The sequence below is a fragment of the Rhinoraja longicauda genome, chromosome 2 (assembly GCF_053455715.1).
Source record: "Rhinoraja longicauda isolate Sanriku21f chromosome 2, sRhiLon1.1, whole genome shotgun sequence".
In the NCBI taxonomy this organism is placed as follows: Eukaryota; Metazoa; Chordata; class Chondrichthyes; order Rajiformes; family Arhynchobatidae; genus Rhinoraja; species Rhinoraja longicauda.
The window spans coordinates 30,042,097-30,062,820 of record NC_135954.1 but is presented as its reverse complement, the minus strand read 5'-3'; the positions used below and the strand labels follow the sequence as shown (position 1 = coordinate 30,062,820).

At 41.5% G+C, this 20,724-nt stretch overlaps 1 protein-coding gene across 6 annotated transcripts in view; it reads left to right on the top strand.

Moving 5' to 3' along the window:
- The window catches only part of mllt10 (MLLT10 histone lysine methyltransferase DOT1L cofactor), a 195,559-nt gene that overhangs the window by 162,435 nt on the left and 12,400 nt on the right, over window positions 1–20,724 (top strand). For all 6 annotated transcript variants that reach the window (XM_078416353.1, XM_078416338.1, XM_078416346.1 and 3 more), the window contains 4 exons: window positions 2,612–2,766; window positions 4,503–4,691; window positions 4,806–4,894; window positions 10,299–10,630. In XM_078416353.1, coding sequence (XP_078272479.1) covers window positions 2,612–2,766; window positions 4,503–4,691; window positions 4,806–4,894; window positions 10,299–10,630 — 765 coding nt within the window. The remainder of the gene's footprint in view (window positions 1–2,611; window positions 2,767–4,502; window positions 4,692–4,805; window positions 4,895–10,298; window positions 10,631–20,724) is intronic.

The window sequence follows — 20,724 nt, the reverse complement described above, 5'->3', positions numbered from 1 at the left end:
AACCCCCTCACCCCCACCCTCCCCTGCCCCCCACACCCACTGTCCCCCTTCCCCCCACCCCTCCTCCCCCCACTCCCACTCTCCCCCACCCCCACTCTCCCCCACTTTCTCCTCCCCACTCTCTCCTTTCCCCCACCCCCACTCCCCCTCCTACCCCCACCCTCCGCTCCACCGACTCGGAACCCCCCTCCTGCGGGCCCGGCAACGGCGCTTAAAGCTCCTTCGTGCGAGGGAGGAGAGGAAAGGGGAGTGGAAAGCACTGAGCACGGCACTGCCGTCAGTCGGGTGGGTGGCAGGTGCGGGAGAGGCGACTACACCTCCTGGTGGTCAGTGCTGCCCGATCTGAGGAATATCAGGCGCGAGGCATGCCGGGACGGGCGGCTGTGCACGGGGCGGGGGGCGGCGCTGGGGAGCGCATTAGTTAAAGGTCTGGGGTGGGAGTGGGGAGAGCGAGCTGATCTCTTGAAGACGTGCGGGTCGCATTGTGACGTCAATTTGAATGAGAGTTGTTACATAATATGCCCCGGATAATGGTGAGTAAAGTGGGTCAAAAATTGTGGTGCTATGGTGTACTGTTTTGGTTTTTGGCTTTGTCGTGGAAAAGCACATCTCGTGTTTTTTGAAGAAATACAGTGCCCTCCATGATGTTTGGGACAAAGACCCATCATTTATTTATTTGCCTCTGTACTCCACAACTTGAGATCTATAATAGAATAAAAACACATGTGGTTAAATGGCACATTGTCAGATTTTATTAAAGGGTATTTTTATACATTTCGGTTTCACCATGTTGAAATTACAGCTGTGTTTATTCACAGTCCCCCCATTTCAGGGCACCGTAATGTTTGGAATACATGGCGTCACAGGTGTTTGTCATTGCTCAGGTGTGTTTAATTGCCTCCTTAATGCAGGTATAAGAGAGCTCTCAGCACCTAGTCGTTCCTCCAGTCTTTCCATCACCTTTGGAAACTTTTATTGCTGTTTATCAACATGAGGACCAAAGTGTGCCAATGAAAGTCAAAGAAGCCATTATGAGACTGAGAAACAAGAATGAAACTGTTAGAGACATCAGCCAAACCGTATGCTTACCAAAATCAACTGTTTGGAACATCATTAAGAAAAAAGAGAGCACTGGTGAACTTACTAATCACAAAGGAACTGGCAGGCCAAGGAAGACATCCACAGCTGATGACAGAAGAATTCTCTCTATAATAAAGAAAAATCCCCAAACACCTGTCCGACAGATCAGAAACACTCTTCAGGAGTCAGGTGTGGATTTGTCAATGACCACTGTCCGCAGAAGAATTCATGAACAGAAATATAGAGGCGACACTGCAAGATGCAAACTACTGGTTAGCTGCAAAAATAGGATGGCCGGGTTACAGTTTGCCAAGAACTTAAAAGAGCAATCGCAGTTCTGGAAAAATGCCTTGTGAACAGATGAGACGAAGATAACATATCAGAGTGATGGCAAGAGCAAAGTATGGAGGAGAGAAGGAACTGCCCAAGATCCAAAGCATACCACCTCATCTGTGAAATGCAGTGGTGGGGGTGTTATGACCTGGGCATGTATGGCTGTTGAAGGTACTGGCTCACTTATTGTCATTGATGATACAACTGCTGATGGTAGTAGCATAATGAATTCTGAAGTGTATAGTCTCATCCTATCTGCTCAAGTTCAAACAAATGCCTCAAAACTCACTGGCCGGTGGTTCATTCTACAGCAAGACAATGATCCAAAACATACTGCTAAAGCAACAAAAGCGTTTTTTAAAGCTAAAAAGTGGTCGATTCTTGAGTGGCCAAGTCAATCAACTGATCTGAACCCAATTGAGCATGCCTTTTATATGCTGAAGAGAAAACTGAAGGGGACTAGCCCCCAAAACAAGCATAATGTTAAGATGGCTGCAATACAGGCCTGGCAGAGCATCACCGGAGAAGACACCCAGCAACTGGTGATGTTCATGAATCGCAGACTTCAAGCAGTCACTGCATGCAAAGGATATGCAACAAAATACTAAACATGACATTGCTGTGACCCAAACATTATGGTGCCCTGAAATGGGGGGACTCTGTATAAACACTGCTGTAATTTCTACATGGTGAAACCAAAATATATAAAAATGGCCTTTATTAATATCTTACAAGGTGCACTTTAACCACATGTGATTTTTCTATTACAAATCTCAAATTGTGGATTACAGAGGCAAATAAATAAATGATGGGTCTTTGTCCCGAACATTATGGAGGGCACCGTAACCAAGATGATTGTCAAGGGTAGAAAGATAGACATTGGCTACATGTATTTCAGGAAGGCCTTTGACAAGCCCCCGCTTAGTAATTTGGACTGAAAGGTGAGGTGATATGGGATCCAAGATGAGCTAGCCAATTGGATACAAAATTGGCTTAGTGAAAGTGGAAGGATTTTTTTTTCAGATTTGAGTCCTGTGACCATTGATATGCATAAGAATCAGTGCTGAGTCCCCTTTTGTCTGTCTACACATCTTTTATTTTACCTTCCATTTTTATTTTTAATGGTATATTTACTAGTGTTATTCAGACAAATCATTCTGATTTTTGTTAAATCTGGAAATCTTAACTTTTCAAACAGATCTCCTGGAGGTGGCTTGCAAATTCGTTATGATCAGTCAAGTAACAGTGTCTTAGAAAACTTGCCTCCTGTTGCATCCAGTATAGAACAATTATTGGAAAGGCAGCGGAATGAAGGACAGCAGTTTCTATTTGAACAGAGCAGTCCAGGTGAAGGTATGTATTCATAAATGTTTTCTTTGCTAAGTAATGTTTCTCGCACATACAAAAGATTTATATTTATATTTCCTGTTTTTTAAAGAGACCCTTATTATAATTCATGTATTGCTGTTCTTATAATTCTGTCGATGTTCTACGTGTATGTTTAAACAACTGAATAAATCACATACTTTTCTTGAAAGTCCTTCACCAAGCATACTTGTTAACTGTCATTGTAGTAGTTTTATTTTAAGTTCTACTGTTATTTGCAAGGTTTGTCAAAACACCTGACTTCACCAGCAAGGTATTAACAGTTTTCACAGATTGTGATCAAAGCCTGCTTTGACTTGTGGAGCTTTCCACTTGAAAAAAATTATTCAACCCTACAAGATAATTTAAATCCATATGTGATTTTAAATTATATCTTATTTAATGGAACATGAATTAAAGAAGCATAATGATCAGCTATTCCATGTTTTCTTTCTGGTTACCATATTATAAACCAAGTTATTTGCTTTTGTTTTGGGTTTTGATTTGGTGAAGTTCATGCATTTTACGTGACTGAGAAAAACATAACATAGCTACTTGATGTTCTCGCTGACTTGTGTTAAAAAAAAATGTTAAATTACTTCAAAGTGCATCCTGTCCATTTCTTGTTACTGCTTTGAAGGTTGCATTTATATGGAGGAAATCAGTGCCTTGAAACTCACTAAATCATTGTTGACAGCTTCCTTAGAAGTGAACAGCAAACATCATCTCTTCAATTAATACAAAATTGGACCCATTAATTTGACCAAATTTTACTTGTAAATCCTTCCTAAGTTGACAAATTTTTCACCTGCAAAATAATGGTATTTAATGATTTTGAGTAATTTATGAACTTTCAGTGATTTGATCTGAATATTATGCAATCAGTACAGTTTTGCCTTTGTACTGGAAGTAAACATTCAGTACAATAAACTACATGATTACTAAAATAAGCTGTCCAATCATGATATTTCTTCATTTACTTTTGCATGTTTCCAAATAAATTTGCAATTCCATTTCAAAATATATGATAGTCATTAATGGTTATGTTGTAACAATTCTGTAAAGTTAAAGGGTTGCAAACCCTTCTGACTTGACATTTAAAAATTACTGGCCTGCCACTCTGGTGATTATGGCAACACCATACTCTTTTGTTAACTTCACCAACCAAAGGAAACAATATTTTCATCTTTCCCTCTGCCACCCCCTAAATTTTTCATGATCTTTAAATTCAAATTATTTATTAGATCCCCTAAACTTACCAGTTCCAGTTAACGGCTCAATTTTGTAGGGGTTCTTTCTCTGCAGTTAAGCTGTTTCCTGTTTTAACTCTAATATACTCCCTCTAATGAGTGCCATATAAACCATACAAATCGCCAGTGAACAGATTTAGACTCAATCCTTTGCTTTTAAATTAGGTAGTTCGTAATTGGAAGTATCTTTTCAGCTTGCACTCCCACTTTTAATATTTCAATTATTTTCTTTCTCCTCTTCCCTCTGTTTTAAAGAACTTTATCAGCATGTTCTATTCCCCATTCAGTTAATTTCCCTGATATCTGCAATTTTATTTCTTTGCAATGAATTGCATTGTTTCTCTGCATTGAACTGATTTTAATTTTATAGAATCCACAGCTTGCAACTTGTGACATCGATGAGATTAATTTGAGTCCACTATTAATAATGCTCAATTTTAATTAATAATTTTTCTTATTTTTTCTTTAAAATAGTTTTGGACATGTTGAAATCTCTGCACCAGCTTCAAGTTGAAAATCGGCAGCTAGAGGATCAAATTAAGAATTTGACAGCTAAGAAGGAACGCCTCCAGCTTCTCAATGCTCAGCTCTCAGTACCTTTTCCAGTTGTGAGTTCGAATACCAGTTTAGCAACTCAAATCCACCCATTCACAGTACAAGCTGGTTAGTGATATTCTGTTTTACATGTTTTTTTTATTACTTCAAACTACTTTAAATCAATTTGAATATGGTTATTTTGTTTGCAATATCTAAATGTCTTTGTTTATTCTCTTGTAGTCCACAACACAACATCCTTGCACAGCAGTAAAGGTCCCCATCTGAGCAACAGTTTTCTGCCTGAAAGCTCACATCAATTGTCAAACCAGGTTTATATTTTAATAATGATTTTTACATAGTATTAATTAATTGTTTAATTAATTAATTGATAATGCCACTCTCATAAATAATTTATGACTAGCATAAGAGCAGACCCTCTACTTCAAGTCACAATCATTGACTAGGCAATCCTTGATTGCTTGTATCACCTCCAGTTCTATTTCTCTCTCAAACTTGAAGTAGGTGTTGGTAGGTGCCAAATAAATCCTCTTCTCAATCTTGAATCCCACTTTGTTTCCAGTTGCCCAATCCTTTTCCTCTGAACCACTTACATTTTGTCTCCAATAACTATGTTCCTCATATCCTCTGTCTTCCACCCTAAAATGAGCATCCTCAAATTTTGAAAACTAAGTGCAAACATGATGTAGCCATTGCTTCAGCAATACCATACCTCCGTCTATACAACTTTTCTTTCACCGGCATGATCACTGGTATTTCAACATTTCTACTGCTAAAAATAAAGACTAATCTGTGGTATTTCAAGTAATCCAGAACCATCCTTCTAAACTTCAAAAGCCAACTTTTCCAAAACTTTGCCTGCTGAATCCGTGACAGTCACCAATCCGTGTGTTGCTGCAGATCTTGGTTTTCTCTCCCAGTCTCCTTAATTCTAAATAACAATGCCAAGTTCTAAGATCTTGTAGACATCTTTGCTGAAAATACTAAATACTTCAATGGGAATGTGGGAAGCCTGGAAGACCTCCTATGTTCCTGAGGACTACACCAGTGGAAAGTGCATCAAACAGCAACACCTGACAGACCATGTGATGGACTGTAGCTGTGGTTAGTGACCTTGGGAGCATCTGGGAGAATGAGAGGATCATAAATGATACTCCTAAGTTGGAGGTAGAAAGTAGATGAGTAACCAGGACACGGAGTAGGCAGAGAGAGCAGGAAATCCCTGTGGCCATTTCCCTAAAAAGCAAGTATATCCTTTTGGTTACTGTTGGGATCACTGTGTAGGGTTGTGCAGCAGCAGCAGTCATGTTTGTGGCACCAGGCCTGGCTCTGGCATCGCAGGGAAGGATGAAGACAGACTGTGATAGGAGATTCGTTAGTCGGTAGAGTGAGGAGACACTATTGCTGCAAGCGGGACTCCAGAATGGTGTGTGTTGCCTCGAATATGCCAGGATCCAGGACATCTCACAGTGGCTGCAGAACATTCTCAAGGAGGGTGAGCAGCCAGAAGTCTTTATGCACGTTGCACAAATGAGTTAAGTAGGAAAAGGGATGAAGTCCTGCAAAGTGAATATAGGGAGTTAGGCAAAAGGTTAAAAAGTGGATGCCGTGGGTAGTAATCTCTGGATTGCACCCAGTGTCACATGAAGGTTAGGGATAGGAAGATAGGTTGGATGTCTGCATGACTAACGAGTTGGTGCAGGGGGCATGGATTCAGATTTTTGGATTATTGGGGTCTCTTCTGGGACAGAGGTAACATGTACAAGAGGAATGGGTTGCACCTGAACTGCAGCAAAACCCATATTTTTTCAATGCAACGAGTGTCGTGGATAAAGGAGACAAACTTAGAGCCTGGATCAGTGTCTGGAACTATGATGTTGTGGCCAATGCAGAGACTGAATTTTGAGAGGGACAGTACAGGCAGCTCAATGGCCCAGGGTTTCAATCTTTCATACTTGATAGAGATGGAGGTAAATGAACTGGAGTTGTTTTATTGATCAAGGAGAATATCATGGTGGCACTTAGAGATTACATATTGGCGAGTTTGTCCACTGATTCTATATAGATAGAGCTAAAAAATAAGAAAGATTAAATAACTTTCATGGAATTATACAATAATTCTCCTTTTAGCCAGAGGAAGAAAGAAGAACAGATATGCAGACAGATTATTGAAATGATCAGAGTTCAGGACCAGAATGTTTTAGTAAGGAGTAAGGATTATGGTAAGGTAAGGGAACCTTGGATAAGCAAAGAAGTTTTAAATTTAGTCCAAAAGAAAAATGAAGCATACATAAAGTTTAGAATATTAAATCAGATAGGGCAAGCAGGAAAGAAATCAAGCAGGCAATTAGAAGATCCAAAACGGCACATAAAAAGTCTTTGGCAAGTAGAAAACCACATGGGTTTTTATTTGTCCATTAAAAACAAAAGGATATCCAGGGAGTGAGTAGGACCACTCAAGGAGAGAATTTATGCTTGGAGTCAAAGGGTGTAAACGAGGTACCAAATGAGTACTTTGCATCTGATTTCACCGAAGAGAAGGACGTGGAGGACAGCGGATCAATAAGGGGAATACGAATATGCTAGGGCTGTTTGAGATTAAGAAGGAGGTTGTGTTGAGGCTCTTGAAGATCACTAAGGTGGATAACTCCCCATGTCCTAATGGGATCTATCCCTGGTTGTTGAGAGAGGCATTTACGAAGATCTTTGTATCTTCTGTAGCCATAGCTGAGGTCCCAGAGGACAGGAGAAAAGGCAAGGATGTTCCTTGGTTTAAGAAGGAAATGATGGGCCAGCAAACTTACAAGTCAGTGGAAGGAAATCTGTTGGAGAGTATTCTTCAGGATAGGATTTACTCGCATTTGGAAGACAGTGGGTTAATTAGGGGCAGTCTGCTGCAGGTCATGCCTTATGAACGATTGAATTTTTTGAGGAGGTGACAAAGGTGATCAATGATGGCAGGGCAGTGGATGTTATCTACATGGATTTTAGTAAGGCATTTGATAAAGTCCCTCATTTTAGGTTGATGCAGATGATTAAAATGCACAGGATCCATGGTGCAATGGCATTTGGATTTGAAATTGGCGTATGGCTCGAAGAGATGGTGTTGTGGTGGAAGGGTGTTATTCTGTCTAGGTCTGTGACCAGTAGAGTTCCATTGGAATCTGTGCTAGGACCTCTGTTGTTCGATATATATTATATATACATTTACATACACATCTATAAACACACACACCCACAAGCAATTTGGATGTAAATGTAGTTAGCTTGGTTAGTAATTGTGCAGATGAACTAAAATTAGTGGAGTTGCAGAAAATACAGGCTATCAAAGTATACAGAGGCGTGTAGATCAGCTACACCATTGGCAGATTAATAACAGATGGAGTTTAATCTGAGCAAATGTGAGGTGTTGCACTTTGGAAGATCAAATGTAAGGGGAAGAATAATGGCAAGCCCTTAATAACATTGATAAACAGAGGGATCGGGGTCCAAGGCCATAGCTCTCTGAAAATGGTGACAGTAGCGTGGTAAGGAAGGCATATGGAATGTTTCCCTTCATCAATCAGGGCATTGAGTATACGAATCAGGATTTCGTGCTGCAGCTTTTTAGGACTTTGGTTAGGCCGCATTTGTGGTATTGTCTGCCGTTCTGGTCACCCCCATTACTGGAAGGTTATGGAGGCGAGGGAGAGAGTGTAGAAGAAGATTACCTGAATGTTACCTGGATTAGTGGGTATTGGCTATAAGGGAAGGTTGGATAAACTTGGATTGTTGAACATCAGAGGTTAAGGAGGGACGTGATAGAAGTATTTAAAATTATGAGGCTTAAATAGGGTAGTCAGTCACAACCATTTTCCCAGGGTGGGAATGTCAAAGACTTTTAAGATGAGATGGGCAAAGTTTAAAGGTGGTGCATGGGCCAGTTTTTTTGTACATCTGCAAGGGATCCTGGAACATGCTGCCAGAGGTGTGGTAGAAGTAGATATGATAGGGGAATTTAAGAGGATGAGTCTCAAAAAGGGCCTCGACCCAAAACATCACCTATCCATGTTCCCCAGAGATGCTGCCTGACCTGCTGATTTACTCCAGCACTTTGTTTTCTCTTAGGAGCCTTTTCCAGTGCTATACTGTTCTATGTTCTCATTCTTCCCAATCTCTGAATCTAGTCTGACTTTCTCTGAACCTACCATAACTGCAATGAATTCCAATCTCCATCCATCAGCACCTATTTTACCATAACTGGTTAAACCGATAAATATTGCTTCTGTGGCGCTTCGAGAGAGGCCAGAAATAAAGGCGAGGAGCCAGGTATTTTGGGGCGTTCGGTTTATTTCTCAGTTATCAGACTGGTCGAGTCTGCTGGAATAGCTTTGCGCCCAAAACCTTGTCCTTATATACCTAGTACAGGACCGCCCCCCTGGACTGGTCCATTCCCGTGCCGAGGGGTCGGTAGTGGTATGGCCCGACCCTTGGGAGCCGCCACACTTCTTTAATTTCAAAGCTGTAATCTCATTCTTCTTAATAAGCTTACCCTGTACTCATCGATCACCCCACATATAGTAATGCACATCCTTCAAGAAGATTTGATGTTGTTATAACACAAAATGCCTCCTACCTCTTAATATTTCCTTCTCAAATCCTCTCAATCCACTTTTGACCCTGCCTGCAGCCTTGGCCTGTAAATGCTGCAACTGGAATCTTGGGTCGCCTCCGAATACCCAATTCCCTCCCATTAATTCCACCTACACTTCACTCTGCCTCGGGAAAGTGGTCAACATAATCAAGGATGACTCACATCCTGATCATTTTCTCATCCCCTCTCCCATTAGACAGAAGATACAAATGCTTGAAACCACAAACCATGGATTCAAGAACAGCTTCCTCCCCACTATTAAGAGACCCTTGAATAGACCTCTCCATGTGTTATAAATGAATTATTGATCTTCCAATCGCACCCTCGCGAGGTGTTACGACACCCTTTATGTAACTGCACTTTTTAAGTAACTGTAGCAGCATTTTCTGCACTCTATTTTTATTTTCTCTTTTTCATAACTAATGTACTCCTTTATGATAGGAGTTGCCTGGATAGCTTGCAAAACAAAGTTTTTAATATTATTTCACTTCATGTGACAATAATAAACCAATACCAATGAACATGATCCTCAATTTCATTCAGCTTAGCTTATTTCGTAATATCTAAACTATTTACTTCTATGAATGAAGATACTGCTAAAATCAGTAATCATACTTCAGTTATATTTTTTACTTTTGAAGCATCATTCAAAGATGCAATTCTTCCATAATTTTGTCATCAGAATCACCAATCGTCCCATAGGTCAAAAACGACCAATAAATCTTGAGACTATGGTTCAAAGTTCTCATATTCATTTCCAAATTCTTTCATGGCCTCACCACATCACATTTTTATTAAATCCCACATTTCAGCACAGATTGTTTATTCCTTGAATTCCTGTGCTCTGAATTATGCTCTGTGGTTTCCAGATTATAATCGAGGCTTTTAGCCCTACTATTGACCCTCTCATCCCAAATTGTCAATGTTTTTCTGTTACCTCCATTACTTTTAAATGATTGTATTCATTAGGGGAGCTATTTGAATTTAAGATACCGTATAAATGTTTAAATCAATTTACATACTGCCATATTAAATTACTATTTAAACAAGCTCTTTATTAAAGTCTAGTATTCCCTTTTTAGGAACGAACCTCCTGTGGACATAGCACTGGCAGTTCTTCCCGGGGCAGTCCAACGACTTCTGGACAAAGTCCAGCTCTGCAAGGGGTTAACTGTATGTCAAGAGCACTTGCTGGTGGAATGCAGACGATGGCCTCCACCATGCCCACGGTGTCTTCAGTTGGTGGGTTGATGGGAACTTTACCAGGAAACCAGCTGGCAGTCAATGGATTTGTGGGAACTCTGAATGGAGTTGTACAGCCACCAGTGTCAATAACACAAAACCCAAGTGCATTGTCGCATACAACTGTACCACCAAATGTAATTTTTCCAATGTCCACCAATCTAACTAACAGGTAATGTCTTTAAAATATTTTTGTGTGACATTTTCAAAGCTGTAATAAAAGCAAAAAATAGTGAAAATATTCAGCAGATCAGGCAATCAATGCAAAGAGGAACAAACCTTTTATCAGAACTAGAAGTATAGAACTCCGTGAAATCTAGTCTGCTCAGTCCTCAGCTGGTGCCACTTTGGCAGGCTTTCTGGACAATTGCGCATTATTCCAATGAATACTCCAAATACATTTAATTTGCCTTTTTCAAGGCTTTACACAGTAATATACCGTTTCTGATGAATCTGGTATGTTTAAAGGAAGCCTGGCAAAGATAATCTGGCGAGTCTCAAGCAAGCATGGAAACAGCCCTAGTTCATTTCAAGGGAGGAAGGCAAACAAAACTAGGAAAGTTTAAAGGGAGTATGGGAAATAGTGTCCCATTAAGTTTAAAGGGAGCATGGGAACGAGAGCTCAAGGGAAAATAAAGTGAATATGGGAGCTGAAGTGCCAGGGAGTATAAAGCAGATTTGGGAACTTTGGCCTCGTGAGTTTCAAGGGAGGTTGGAAGTGGGACTGCAACAAGTTTAAAGGGAGTGTGGGATGGGGTCCTGGTATGTTTTAAGGGAGCACAAGAACTAGGGCCCCAGTGTACCAGATACCAAACCTGTGGGATTTCTGAACAAAGATGATGGATTATTAGAGTTTTATTGCAATTATGGTTCTGATAAAAAGTCCTCAACCTAAATCATTAGCATAGAAGTGGTCTGACCAACTAAATATTTCCTTTCTAAAATTTCAGATTTTCAGAATCTGCAGTTTTATTTACTCTTCATTTGTGATACCTTTTGGTCAGTAAACTCAACACTGAGTTACTCAAAACTCAATCTGATGTTTTATTATGACTTTTCAATATTGTCCAAATTTTTCTTGTAATATTTCATACATTTTCTAATGAAAGGTAAGGGGAGACCATTTGGCCCATCAAATCTATGCAATCAATTTGCAGATCATCTCCATCAGTTCGGTTCCATTTATTTTTCGAATAATTTATTCTCTGTTACCTATTTGCTCAAGGAAAACATGATTTAAAAAAACAAATAATCAATTATATTTTAGAGAATAAAAAAACATTGTTTCCGCAGGTAAGAAAGATCAAAGTATATATATTTATCGATATAATAATTGCTCGTGCTATTGCTGAATGGAAATCCAGTATGCAGGATTCCAGCCAAACCCGAGCAGAAGATAATTACAATTACATAATTTTTATAAAGATTTCTACAGCACCTTGGAAGTGGAAGGCGCAGATAGATCATATCATATCATATCATATATATACAGCCGGAAACAGGCCTTTTCGGCCCTCCAAGTCCGTGCCGCCCAGTGATCCCCGCACATTAACACTATCCTACACCCACTAGGGACAATTTTTACATTTACCCAGCCAATTAACCTACATACCTGTACGTCTTTGGAGTGTGGGAGGAAACCGAAGATCTCGGAGAAAACCCACGCAGGTCACGGGGAGAACGTACAAACTCCTTACAGTGCAGCACCCGTAGTCAGGATCGAACCTGAGTCTCCGGCGCTGCATTCGCTGTAAAGCAGCAACTCTACCGCTGCGCTACCGTGCCGCCCTAGATATGGGTCTAACGTGTAAAAAAGATCTTGCCCCACACGTCTCAATTAAACTTCCTCGCGTTATAGTTATGCCCTCTAGTGTTAAACATTTCCACCTGAGGAAAAAGGTTCTGACTATCTACACAGAGGGCCTAGCAGAGCTGGTTCTTACCCTTAACAACTTCTCTTTTGACTCCTCCCACTTCCTCCAAACCAGAGGCGTAGCTATGGGCACTCGCATGGGCCCTAGTTATGCCTACCTCTTTGTCGGGTACGTCGAACAATCCCTGTTCCAGGCATACACCGGCCCCATCCCTGAACTCTACCTCCGCTACATCGACGACTGCATTGGTCTACCTCTTGTACCTATGCAGCACTCACTGAATTCATACACTTCACTTCCAATTTCCATCCTGCCCTTAAATATACCTGGACTATCTCCGACATCTCCCTCCCGTTTCTGGACCTCACCATCTCCATCACAGGAGACAGACTAGTGACTGACATCTACTATAAACCCACGGACTCGCACAGCTATCTGGACTACACTTCTTCCCACCCGGTCTCCTGCAAAAAGTCTATCCCCTAAGCCCAATTCCTCCGTCTACGCCGCATCTGCGCCCGGGATGAGGTGTTTCACACTAGGGATGAGGTGTTTCACACAGAGATGTCCTCATTCTTCAGGAAACGGGGCTTCCCCTCTTCCATTATAGATGAGGCTCTCATTAGGGTCTCTTCTACATCCAGCAGCTCCGCTCTTGCTCCCCCTCCCCCCACTCGTAACAAGGACAGAATCCCCCTCGTTCTCACCTTACACCCCACCAGCCAGCGAATCCAACAAATCATCCGCCAACATTTCCGTCACCTACAACGGGACCCCACCACCGGCCATATCTTCCCATCCCCTCTCTGCGTTCCGCAGAGACCGTTCCCTCCGTAACTCCCTGGTCCACTCGACCCTTCCTACCCAAACCACCCCATCCCCGGGCACTTTCCCCTGCAACCGCACGAGATGCAACACCTGTCCCTTTACCTCCCCCCTCAACTCCATCCAAGGACCCAAACAGTCTTTCCAGGTGAGACAGAGGTTCACCTGCACCTCCTCCAACCTCATCTATTGCATCCGCTGCTCCAGATGTCAACTTATTTACATCGGCGAAACCAAGCGCAGGCTCGGCGATCGCTTCGCTCAACACCTGCGCTCGGTCCGCGTTGGCCAAACTGGTCTCCCGGTGGCCAAGCACTTCAACCCCCCCTCCCATTTTCAGTGTGACCTTTCTGTCATGGGCCTCCTCCAGTGCCATAGTGAGGCCCACCGGAAATTGGAGAAACAGCACCTCATATTTCGCCTGGGCAGCTTGCAGCCCAGTGGTATGAACATCGACTTCTCCAACTTTAGATAGTTCTTATGTCCCTCTCTTCCCCTCCTCCTTCCCAGATCTCCCTCTATCTTCCTGTCTCCACCTATATCCTTCCTTTGTCCCGCCCCCCTGACATCAGTCTGAAGAAGGGTCTCGACCCGAAACATCGCCCATTCCTTCTCTCCCGAGATGCTGCCTGACCTGCTGAGTTCCTCCAGCATTTTGTGAATAAATACTGACTATCTACACTATTTATGCCTCTCATAATTTTATATACTTCTATCCTCTCCCTACAACTTCTGACGTTCCAGAGAAAACAATCCTAAAAACACCCAATTTTCTGTTTTTCTCTGCTTGGTGTGCAATTTGAGTGTCACATTACAGTGCCTTCCAGAATGTTTGGGACAAAGACCCATTGTTTATTTATTTGCCTCTGTACTTCCACAATTTGAGATTTGTAATAGAAAAAATCACGTGGTTAAAATGCACATTGTCAGATTTTAATAAAGGGTATTTTTATACATTTTGGTTTCACCATGTAGAAATTACAGCAGTGTTTATACATAGTCCCCCCATTTCAGAGCACCATAATGTTTGGGACACAACAATATCATATAAATGAAAGTAGTCATGTTTAGTATTTTGTTGCATATCCTTTGCATTCAATGACTGCTTGAAGTCTGAAATTCATGGACATCACCAGTTGCTGGGTGTCTTCTCTGGTGATGCTCTGCCAGGCCTGCATTGCAGCCATCTTTAGCTTAGGCTTGTTTTGGGGGCTAGTCCTATTCAGTTTTCTCTTCAGCATATAAAAGGCATGCTCAATTGGGTTCAGATCGGGTGATTGACTTGGCCACTCAAGAATTGACCATTTTTTAGCTTTGAAAAACTCCTTTGTTGCTTTAACAGTATGTTTGGGATCATGGTCGCTGTAGAATGAACCACCGGCCAATGAGTTTTGAGGTATTTATTTGAACGAGCAGATAGGATTCAAAATTCATTATGCTACTACCATCAGCAGTTGTATCGTCAATGAAGATAAGTGAGCCAGTACCTTCAGCAGCCGTACATGCCCAGGCCATAACACCCCCACCACCGTGTTTCACAGATGAGGTGGTATGCTTTGGATCTTGGGCAGTTCCTTCTCTCCTCCATACTTTGCTCTTGCCATCACTCTGATATCTTCGTCTCATCTGTCCACAAGACTTTTTCCAGAACTGTGGTTGCTCTTTTAAGTACTTCTTGGCAAACTGTAACCCGGCCATCCTATTTTTGTGGCTAACTAGTGTTTTGCATCTTGCAGTGAAGCCTCTGTATTTCTGTTCATGAAGTCTTCTGCGGACAGTGGTCATTGACAAATCCACACCTGACTCCTGAAGAATGTTTCTGATCTGTCGGACAGGCGTTTGGGGATTTTTCTTGATGAGAGAGAATTCTTCTGTCATCAGCTGTGGAAGTCTTCCTTGGCCTACCAGTCCCTTTGCGATTAGTAAGCTCACTAGTGCTCTCTTTCTTCTTAATGATATTCCAAACAGTTGATTTTGGTAAACCTAAGGTTTGGCTGATGTCTCTAACAGTTTTATTCTTGTTTCTCAGTCTCATAATAGCTTATTTGACTTTCATTGGCACACTTTGGTCCTCATGTTGATAAGCAGCAATAAAAGTTTCCAAAGGTGAAGAAAGACTGGAGGAAAGATTAGGTGCCGAGAGCTCTCTTTTACCTGCATTCAGGAGGCATTTAAACGCCCCTGAGCACTTACAAACACCTGTGAAGCTATGTGTCCAAACATTATGGTGCCCTGATGTGGGGGTACTATGTATAAACACAGCTGTAATTTCTACATGGTGATACCAAATTTAATAAAATCTGACAATGTGCACTTTAACCACATGTGATTTTTTTCTATTACAAATCTCAAGTTGTAGAGTACAGAGGCAAATAAATAAATGATGGGTCTTTGTCCCAAACATTATGGAGGGCACTGTAATTGCTCCCAGGTGATGTATCCATGTTCCTTCTGAACTTTAAGTTTGTATCATGCAATGGATTTCTGGACTCTAGCTACAACATGACATTGTGACATCTGTAGCCTCTATCTGTGTCTCCATAGCAACTATCACATGAATCATTGTGATTGGTCATTTATACATTGGCAAGGAAGTGCACATGACATCCAGAATCCAGGGCGTGATCTCTTGATTCTTGACAATTGACAATGAGAACTCTGTCAGGGTCAGTAGTTTTGTCATGTCCTGCATTTGGTGAGGCAAACCTGGCAGCTCACAAACCATTTGCATCAGAGTTCAAAATCGGTATGAAAGCATCCCTTATGGCATTACAGATGCATAGACAAATCCTCCAGTGAGCCTACACACTAGATTTCCTGTGACTCATGCCAGACTGCAGCCCTTATGCCCTGTGTATTACTCTATGATGAGTCTGAACCAGTTGTCATCTGCCGTAGTTCAATGGTCCTGATGCCTCCACCCCCACCTCCAGTCCACCCAACTCCAGCACAAGTAATATCTCATGTCGCCTTTCTTCTGGTCCAGGATGCCTATTTTCCTTTCCTAAGCCTTGGTGTACCTGCCCTCTCTGCATCGGCCTCTCCTTATCGCTCTCATCCAGTGAAGCCGTAAATGTGCATTGCTTTATTCTAGCTACCTTTTAAGGTTGTCACCCTTCTGCCATCAATGCACATCCAAGAGTTTCTAGCAAATCTAAATTGAGTGTAATTATGTAGGGTCTATTTCTACACAGTTCTGGGCGTAAGCCATCAAAAATTGAGTACTTAATTGGCAAAAAGAACTGAAATCCAATTTCCTGGCAGTTATCTTGGGGATGGTGTTGGAACAGTGTGAAGTTCAGTTGCTTTCTTCAAACTACCATCCAGTGCTGGATTGTGCAATTGCATTGCTCAATTCCTATATTACATAATGACTGGCACATATGTATGCCACTGGAACTTAAGATGACAAATTTCAGTACAAAACTAATCTTTCATCGATTTTGAAACAGCTATGCATTGAGCATTTATTTGACTGCCATTTGCGATAGGTGAAACAAATCATTTTTAATCTATTAGACTTGGCTCCGAGCACCACTTATTGTTCAGCAGCTCGTGCTTTGGCGCAGTTGCTATAAGATATTTTCATGCTTGAGATGTAGAAATCTTAAGAGTTATTTCAGGGCTGATTTCTTTTAAAGTTTAACTTGAGAAATTATTATAAGCTGTAATGTATTGTCTGCCCAATATCTGAAGGTCACACACCCTTTATCATTAATAACTACATGGTGAACAATCCTCTGCATTTCATTAACACAAAGAGAATGAAAACTTGGTTAAATCTACCCAGACTGCTCAAGCAATTAAGTGCATTTGGATAAAAATATAAAACGATAATATTGTTTGAATGGAAGTAGAGAATGCTACTGTACAATGGGATTTAGGTGTTCGTGTGCATTAAATAGAGTTCACAAGCAAGCACAACTAGTAATAAGTTAGTTAAGTCTAGGAGCAGGCCAGGACTATTCCTTGGAGCGCAGGAGGATGAAGGGTATTCTTAGTAGAATAACTCCAGCATACCTGAAATGCTTCATACAATTTTGATTACTTTGTCAAGGAGTGATATACTTGCATCAGAGCAAGTTCAGGGAAGATTCATTTAATTCTTGAAAGAATGAGTTGTCTTTTGAAGAACAATTGAGCAAGTTGGTCCCTTGCACATTAAAATGTAAATCACTGAGGGATTATCTGTTGAACCATGTAAGATTCTGCTTTATCCTGCTATTTTTGTGCTTTTACGTAGCCAGGTCTATGAGGACACGTTTTGAAATCGGGAAGTTTGGGAATTCGGAATCGGAAATAATCTTGTGATTACATCCAAGTATGACTACAAATGTTAGTTTTCTCGTAGCTTCATATGACACTCCTAGTATCCCAGGAATCAGATTCATGTTTTGCCTGACTATCTCTTGAAAGAGCACCAACCCTAACTATTTTTACCAAATACATTCTATTTCTTATGCCAGCTTGTCAATCTCACTAATCTCAGCCATTTGCATTCTGTTCTTTACATAGCTCTCAGTTCCACAAGTTCAATTCAAAATCTTGGATGTCTTCCCAAAACATTTTTTTAACCAAACTCCACTGACTTTGCAGTTTTCTTTATAACTTCTTCATTAGGGATCCTTAATTTTTATTCTGAAAGGTTTTCTCCTTGGTAGATTAGCATTTTTTTGTCCTATGTAAAACACTTTGAGATGCATCTATGAAAGATGCATTCCTTACTGAAGGAAATTACCAGGATAAAATAAAGTCTTGTTTGAATGAATGAATAGGTTTATTGGCCAAGTATGTGCATATACAAGGAATGTGCCCTGGTGCTCCGCTCACAAATGACAACACAAACATACAGTTAACAATTAAGAATAAAGCATTAACACATCAAAACAATAAGGATACAACATGACGGTCTAAACATGTGGGTGCAAAATAAACCAGAACGAAAAAGAGACTACAGACTTTGGTTATTGAGTAGAACTACTACTCGTGAATCCTCAGCTTTCCCAACTGTATTGATCTAGTTTTGACACAAAATGCTGGAGTAACTCAGAGGGACAGGCAGCATCTCTGGAGAGAAGGAATGGGTGACATTTTGGATTGAGACCCTTCTTCAGACTATAAATTATAAAATTATAATTTGGGGCAAAGCAAACATTGATGGTATTAAACAGGAACTTGCCCAAGTTGATTGGAGAAGGTTGTTTGCATGAAAAGGAACATCTGAAAATTGGGATGCTTTTAAAAGGGTGCTGACAAGTGTTTAGGTCATGCATGTTCCTGAAAGAGTGAAGTGCAAGGCAGATGGGTGTAAGGAAGCTTGCATGACAATAGGAATTGAGGCTCTGGTCAAGAGTAGGAAGGAGGCATGGGACAGGTATAGGCAGCTGGGATCAAATGTCTCCCTGGCGGAGTTTCAGGAACTGAGGAGCACACTAAAGAAGGAAATCAGAAGGGGACAGGAGATAGCTGTGACAGATAATATTAAGGATAATCCAATATTTTATAAGGAAAGAAGGGGAAGAGAGAATAGAGCCCCCTCAGGAAATAAAGCAGTCATTTCCATGTGGAGCCAGAGGAGATGGGCACGATCATCAATGATTTCTCCTCTGTTTTTACCATGGAGAAAGAGATGATGACCGGGAAGCTCGGGACTGTCAATGGATGTGTCTTGAGGGCAGGCAGTATTATAGTTCCGCAGTATCGTGCTGGGGCCGCTACTCTTCATGTTGTATGTTAATGATTTGGACGAGGGGATTGAAGGCTTTGTGGCCAAGTTTGCGGATGATACGAAAATAGGTGGAACGGCAAGTAGTGTAGAGAAAATAGGGACTCTGCAGAAGGACTTGGCCAGGTTGGGAGAGTGGGCAGAGAAGAGGCAGATGGAATATAGGGTAGCAAAGTGTGGAGTCATGCATTTTGATAGTAGGAATAAAGGCATACACTACTTTCTAAATGGGGAGAAAATCCAGAAATCGGAGGGGCAAAGGGACTTGGGAGTGCGGGTGCAGGATTCCCAAAAAGTTCATCTGCAAGTCAAATCGGTAGTAAAGAAAGCAAACTCAGTGCTAGCATTTATTTCAAGAGTGCTTGTATACAAAAACAGGGATGTAATGCTGAAGAAGGGTCTCGACCCGAAACGTCACTCATTCCTTCTCTCCAGAGATGGTGCCTGCCCTGTTGAGTTACATCAGCTTTTTGTGTCTAGCTTCGATGTAATGCTGAGGCATTGGTAAGGCCACATTTAGAATATTGTGTGCAACTTTGGCACCATATCCGAGGAAGGATGTGCTGGCTCTGGAGAGGGTCCAGTGGAGGTTTACAAGAATGATCCCAGGAATGAGTAGGTTAACCCATGATGATCGTGTTCAGTTTTATAGACAATAGGTGCAGGAGTAGGCCATTCGGCCCTTTGAGCAAGCACCACCATTCAATGTGATCCTGGCTGATCATTCTCAATCAGTACCCCCTGACTCCGCTATCCTTAAGAGCTCTATCTAGCTCTCTCTTGAAAGCATTCAGAGAACTGGCCTCCACTGCCTTCTGAGGCAGAGAATTCCACAGATTTACAACACTCAGACTGAAAAAGTTTTTTCTCATCTCCGTTCTAAATGGCCCACCCCTTATTCTTAAACTGTGGCCCCTGGTTCTGGACTCCCCCAACATTGGGAACATATTTTTTGCCTCTAACGTGTCCAATCCCTTAATAATCTTATATGTCACCCTGCTATAGGAAAGATGCTGTTAAGCTGGAAAGTGTGCCGAGATTTATGAAGATGTTGCCAGGACTCATGGGCCTGAGCAATAGGGAGAGGTTGGACGGGCTAGGACGGTATTCCTTGGAGCATCGGAGGATGAGGGGTGCTCTTATAGAGGTGGATAAAATCATGAGGGAAATAAATAGGGTAGATGCATGGTCTTTATGATGAAGTGATGGGGAGATAGGATGGAGTAGAAATCAAATGAGCTTGAATGACAGAAGTGTAGTGTTGCTGGCTGACTTTTAAATAACAATGTGTTTGGGGCGAGGTGTATTTATAGTGATGCAACGGAGTACAGGAAGGAAATTGAACCTGGTGTCGAGTTAACAACTTTTTTCTCAAAGTCAGCAAGACAAAGGAGATAGTGATTGACTTCAGGAAGCGTAACGGTGCACGTAACCCAGTTTGCATTGAGGGCGATGAAGTAGAGATGGTTGAAAATTTCAAATTCCTAGGAGTCAATATCATCAACAACTTCTCCTGGACCACCCATATTGAAGCAACGACTAATGTATGATGTTGTAGGGATCACTGAGACATGGCTACAAGAGGACCAGGGCTGGGAACTGAATATTCAGGGGTACACAACGTATAGAAAAGACAGACAGGTGGGCAGAGGGGGTGGGGTTGCTCTGATGGTAAGGAATGATATTCATTCCCTTGCAAGGGGTGACATAGAATCAGGAGATGTTGAATCAGTATGGATAGAAATGAGAAATTGTAAGGGTAAAAAGACCCTAATGGGAGTTATCTATAGGCCCCCAAACAGTAGCCTCGACATAGGGTGCGTTGAATCAGGAGATAAAATT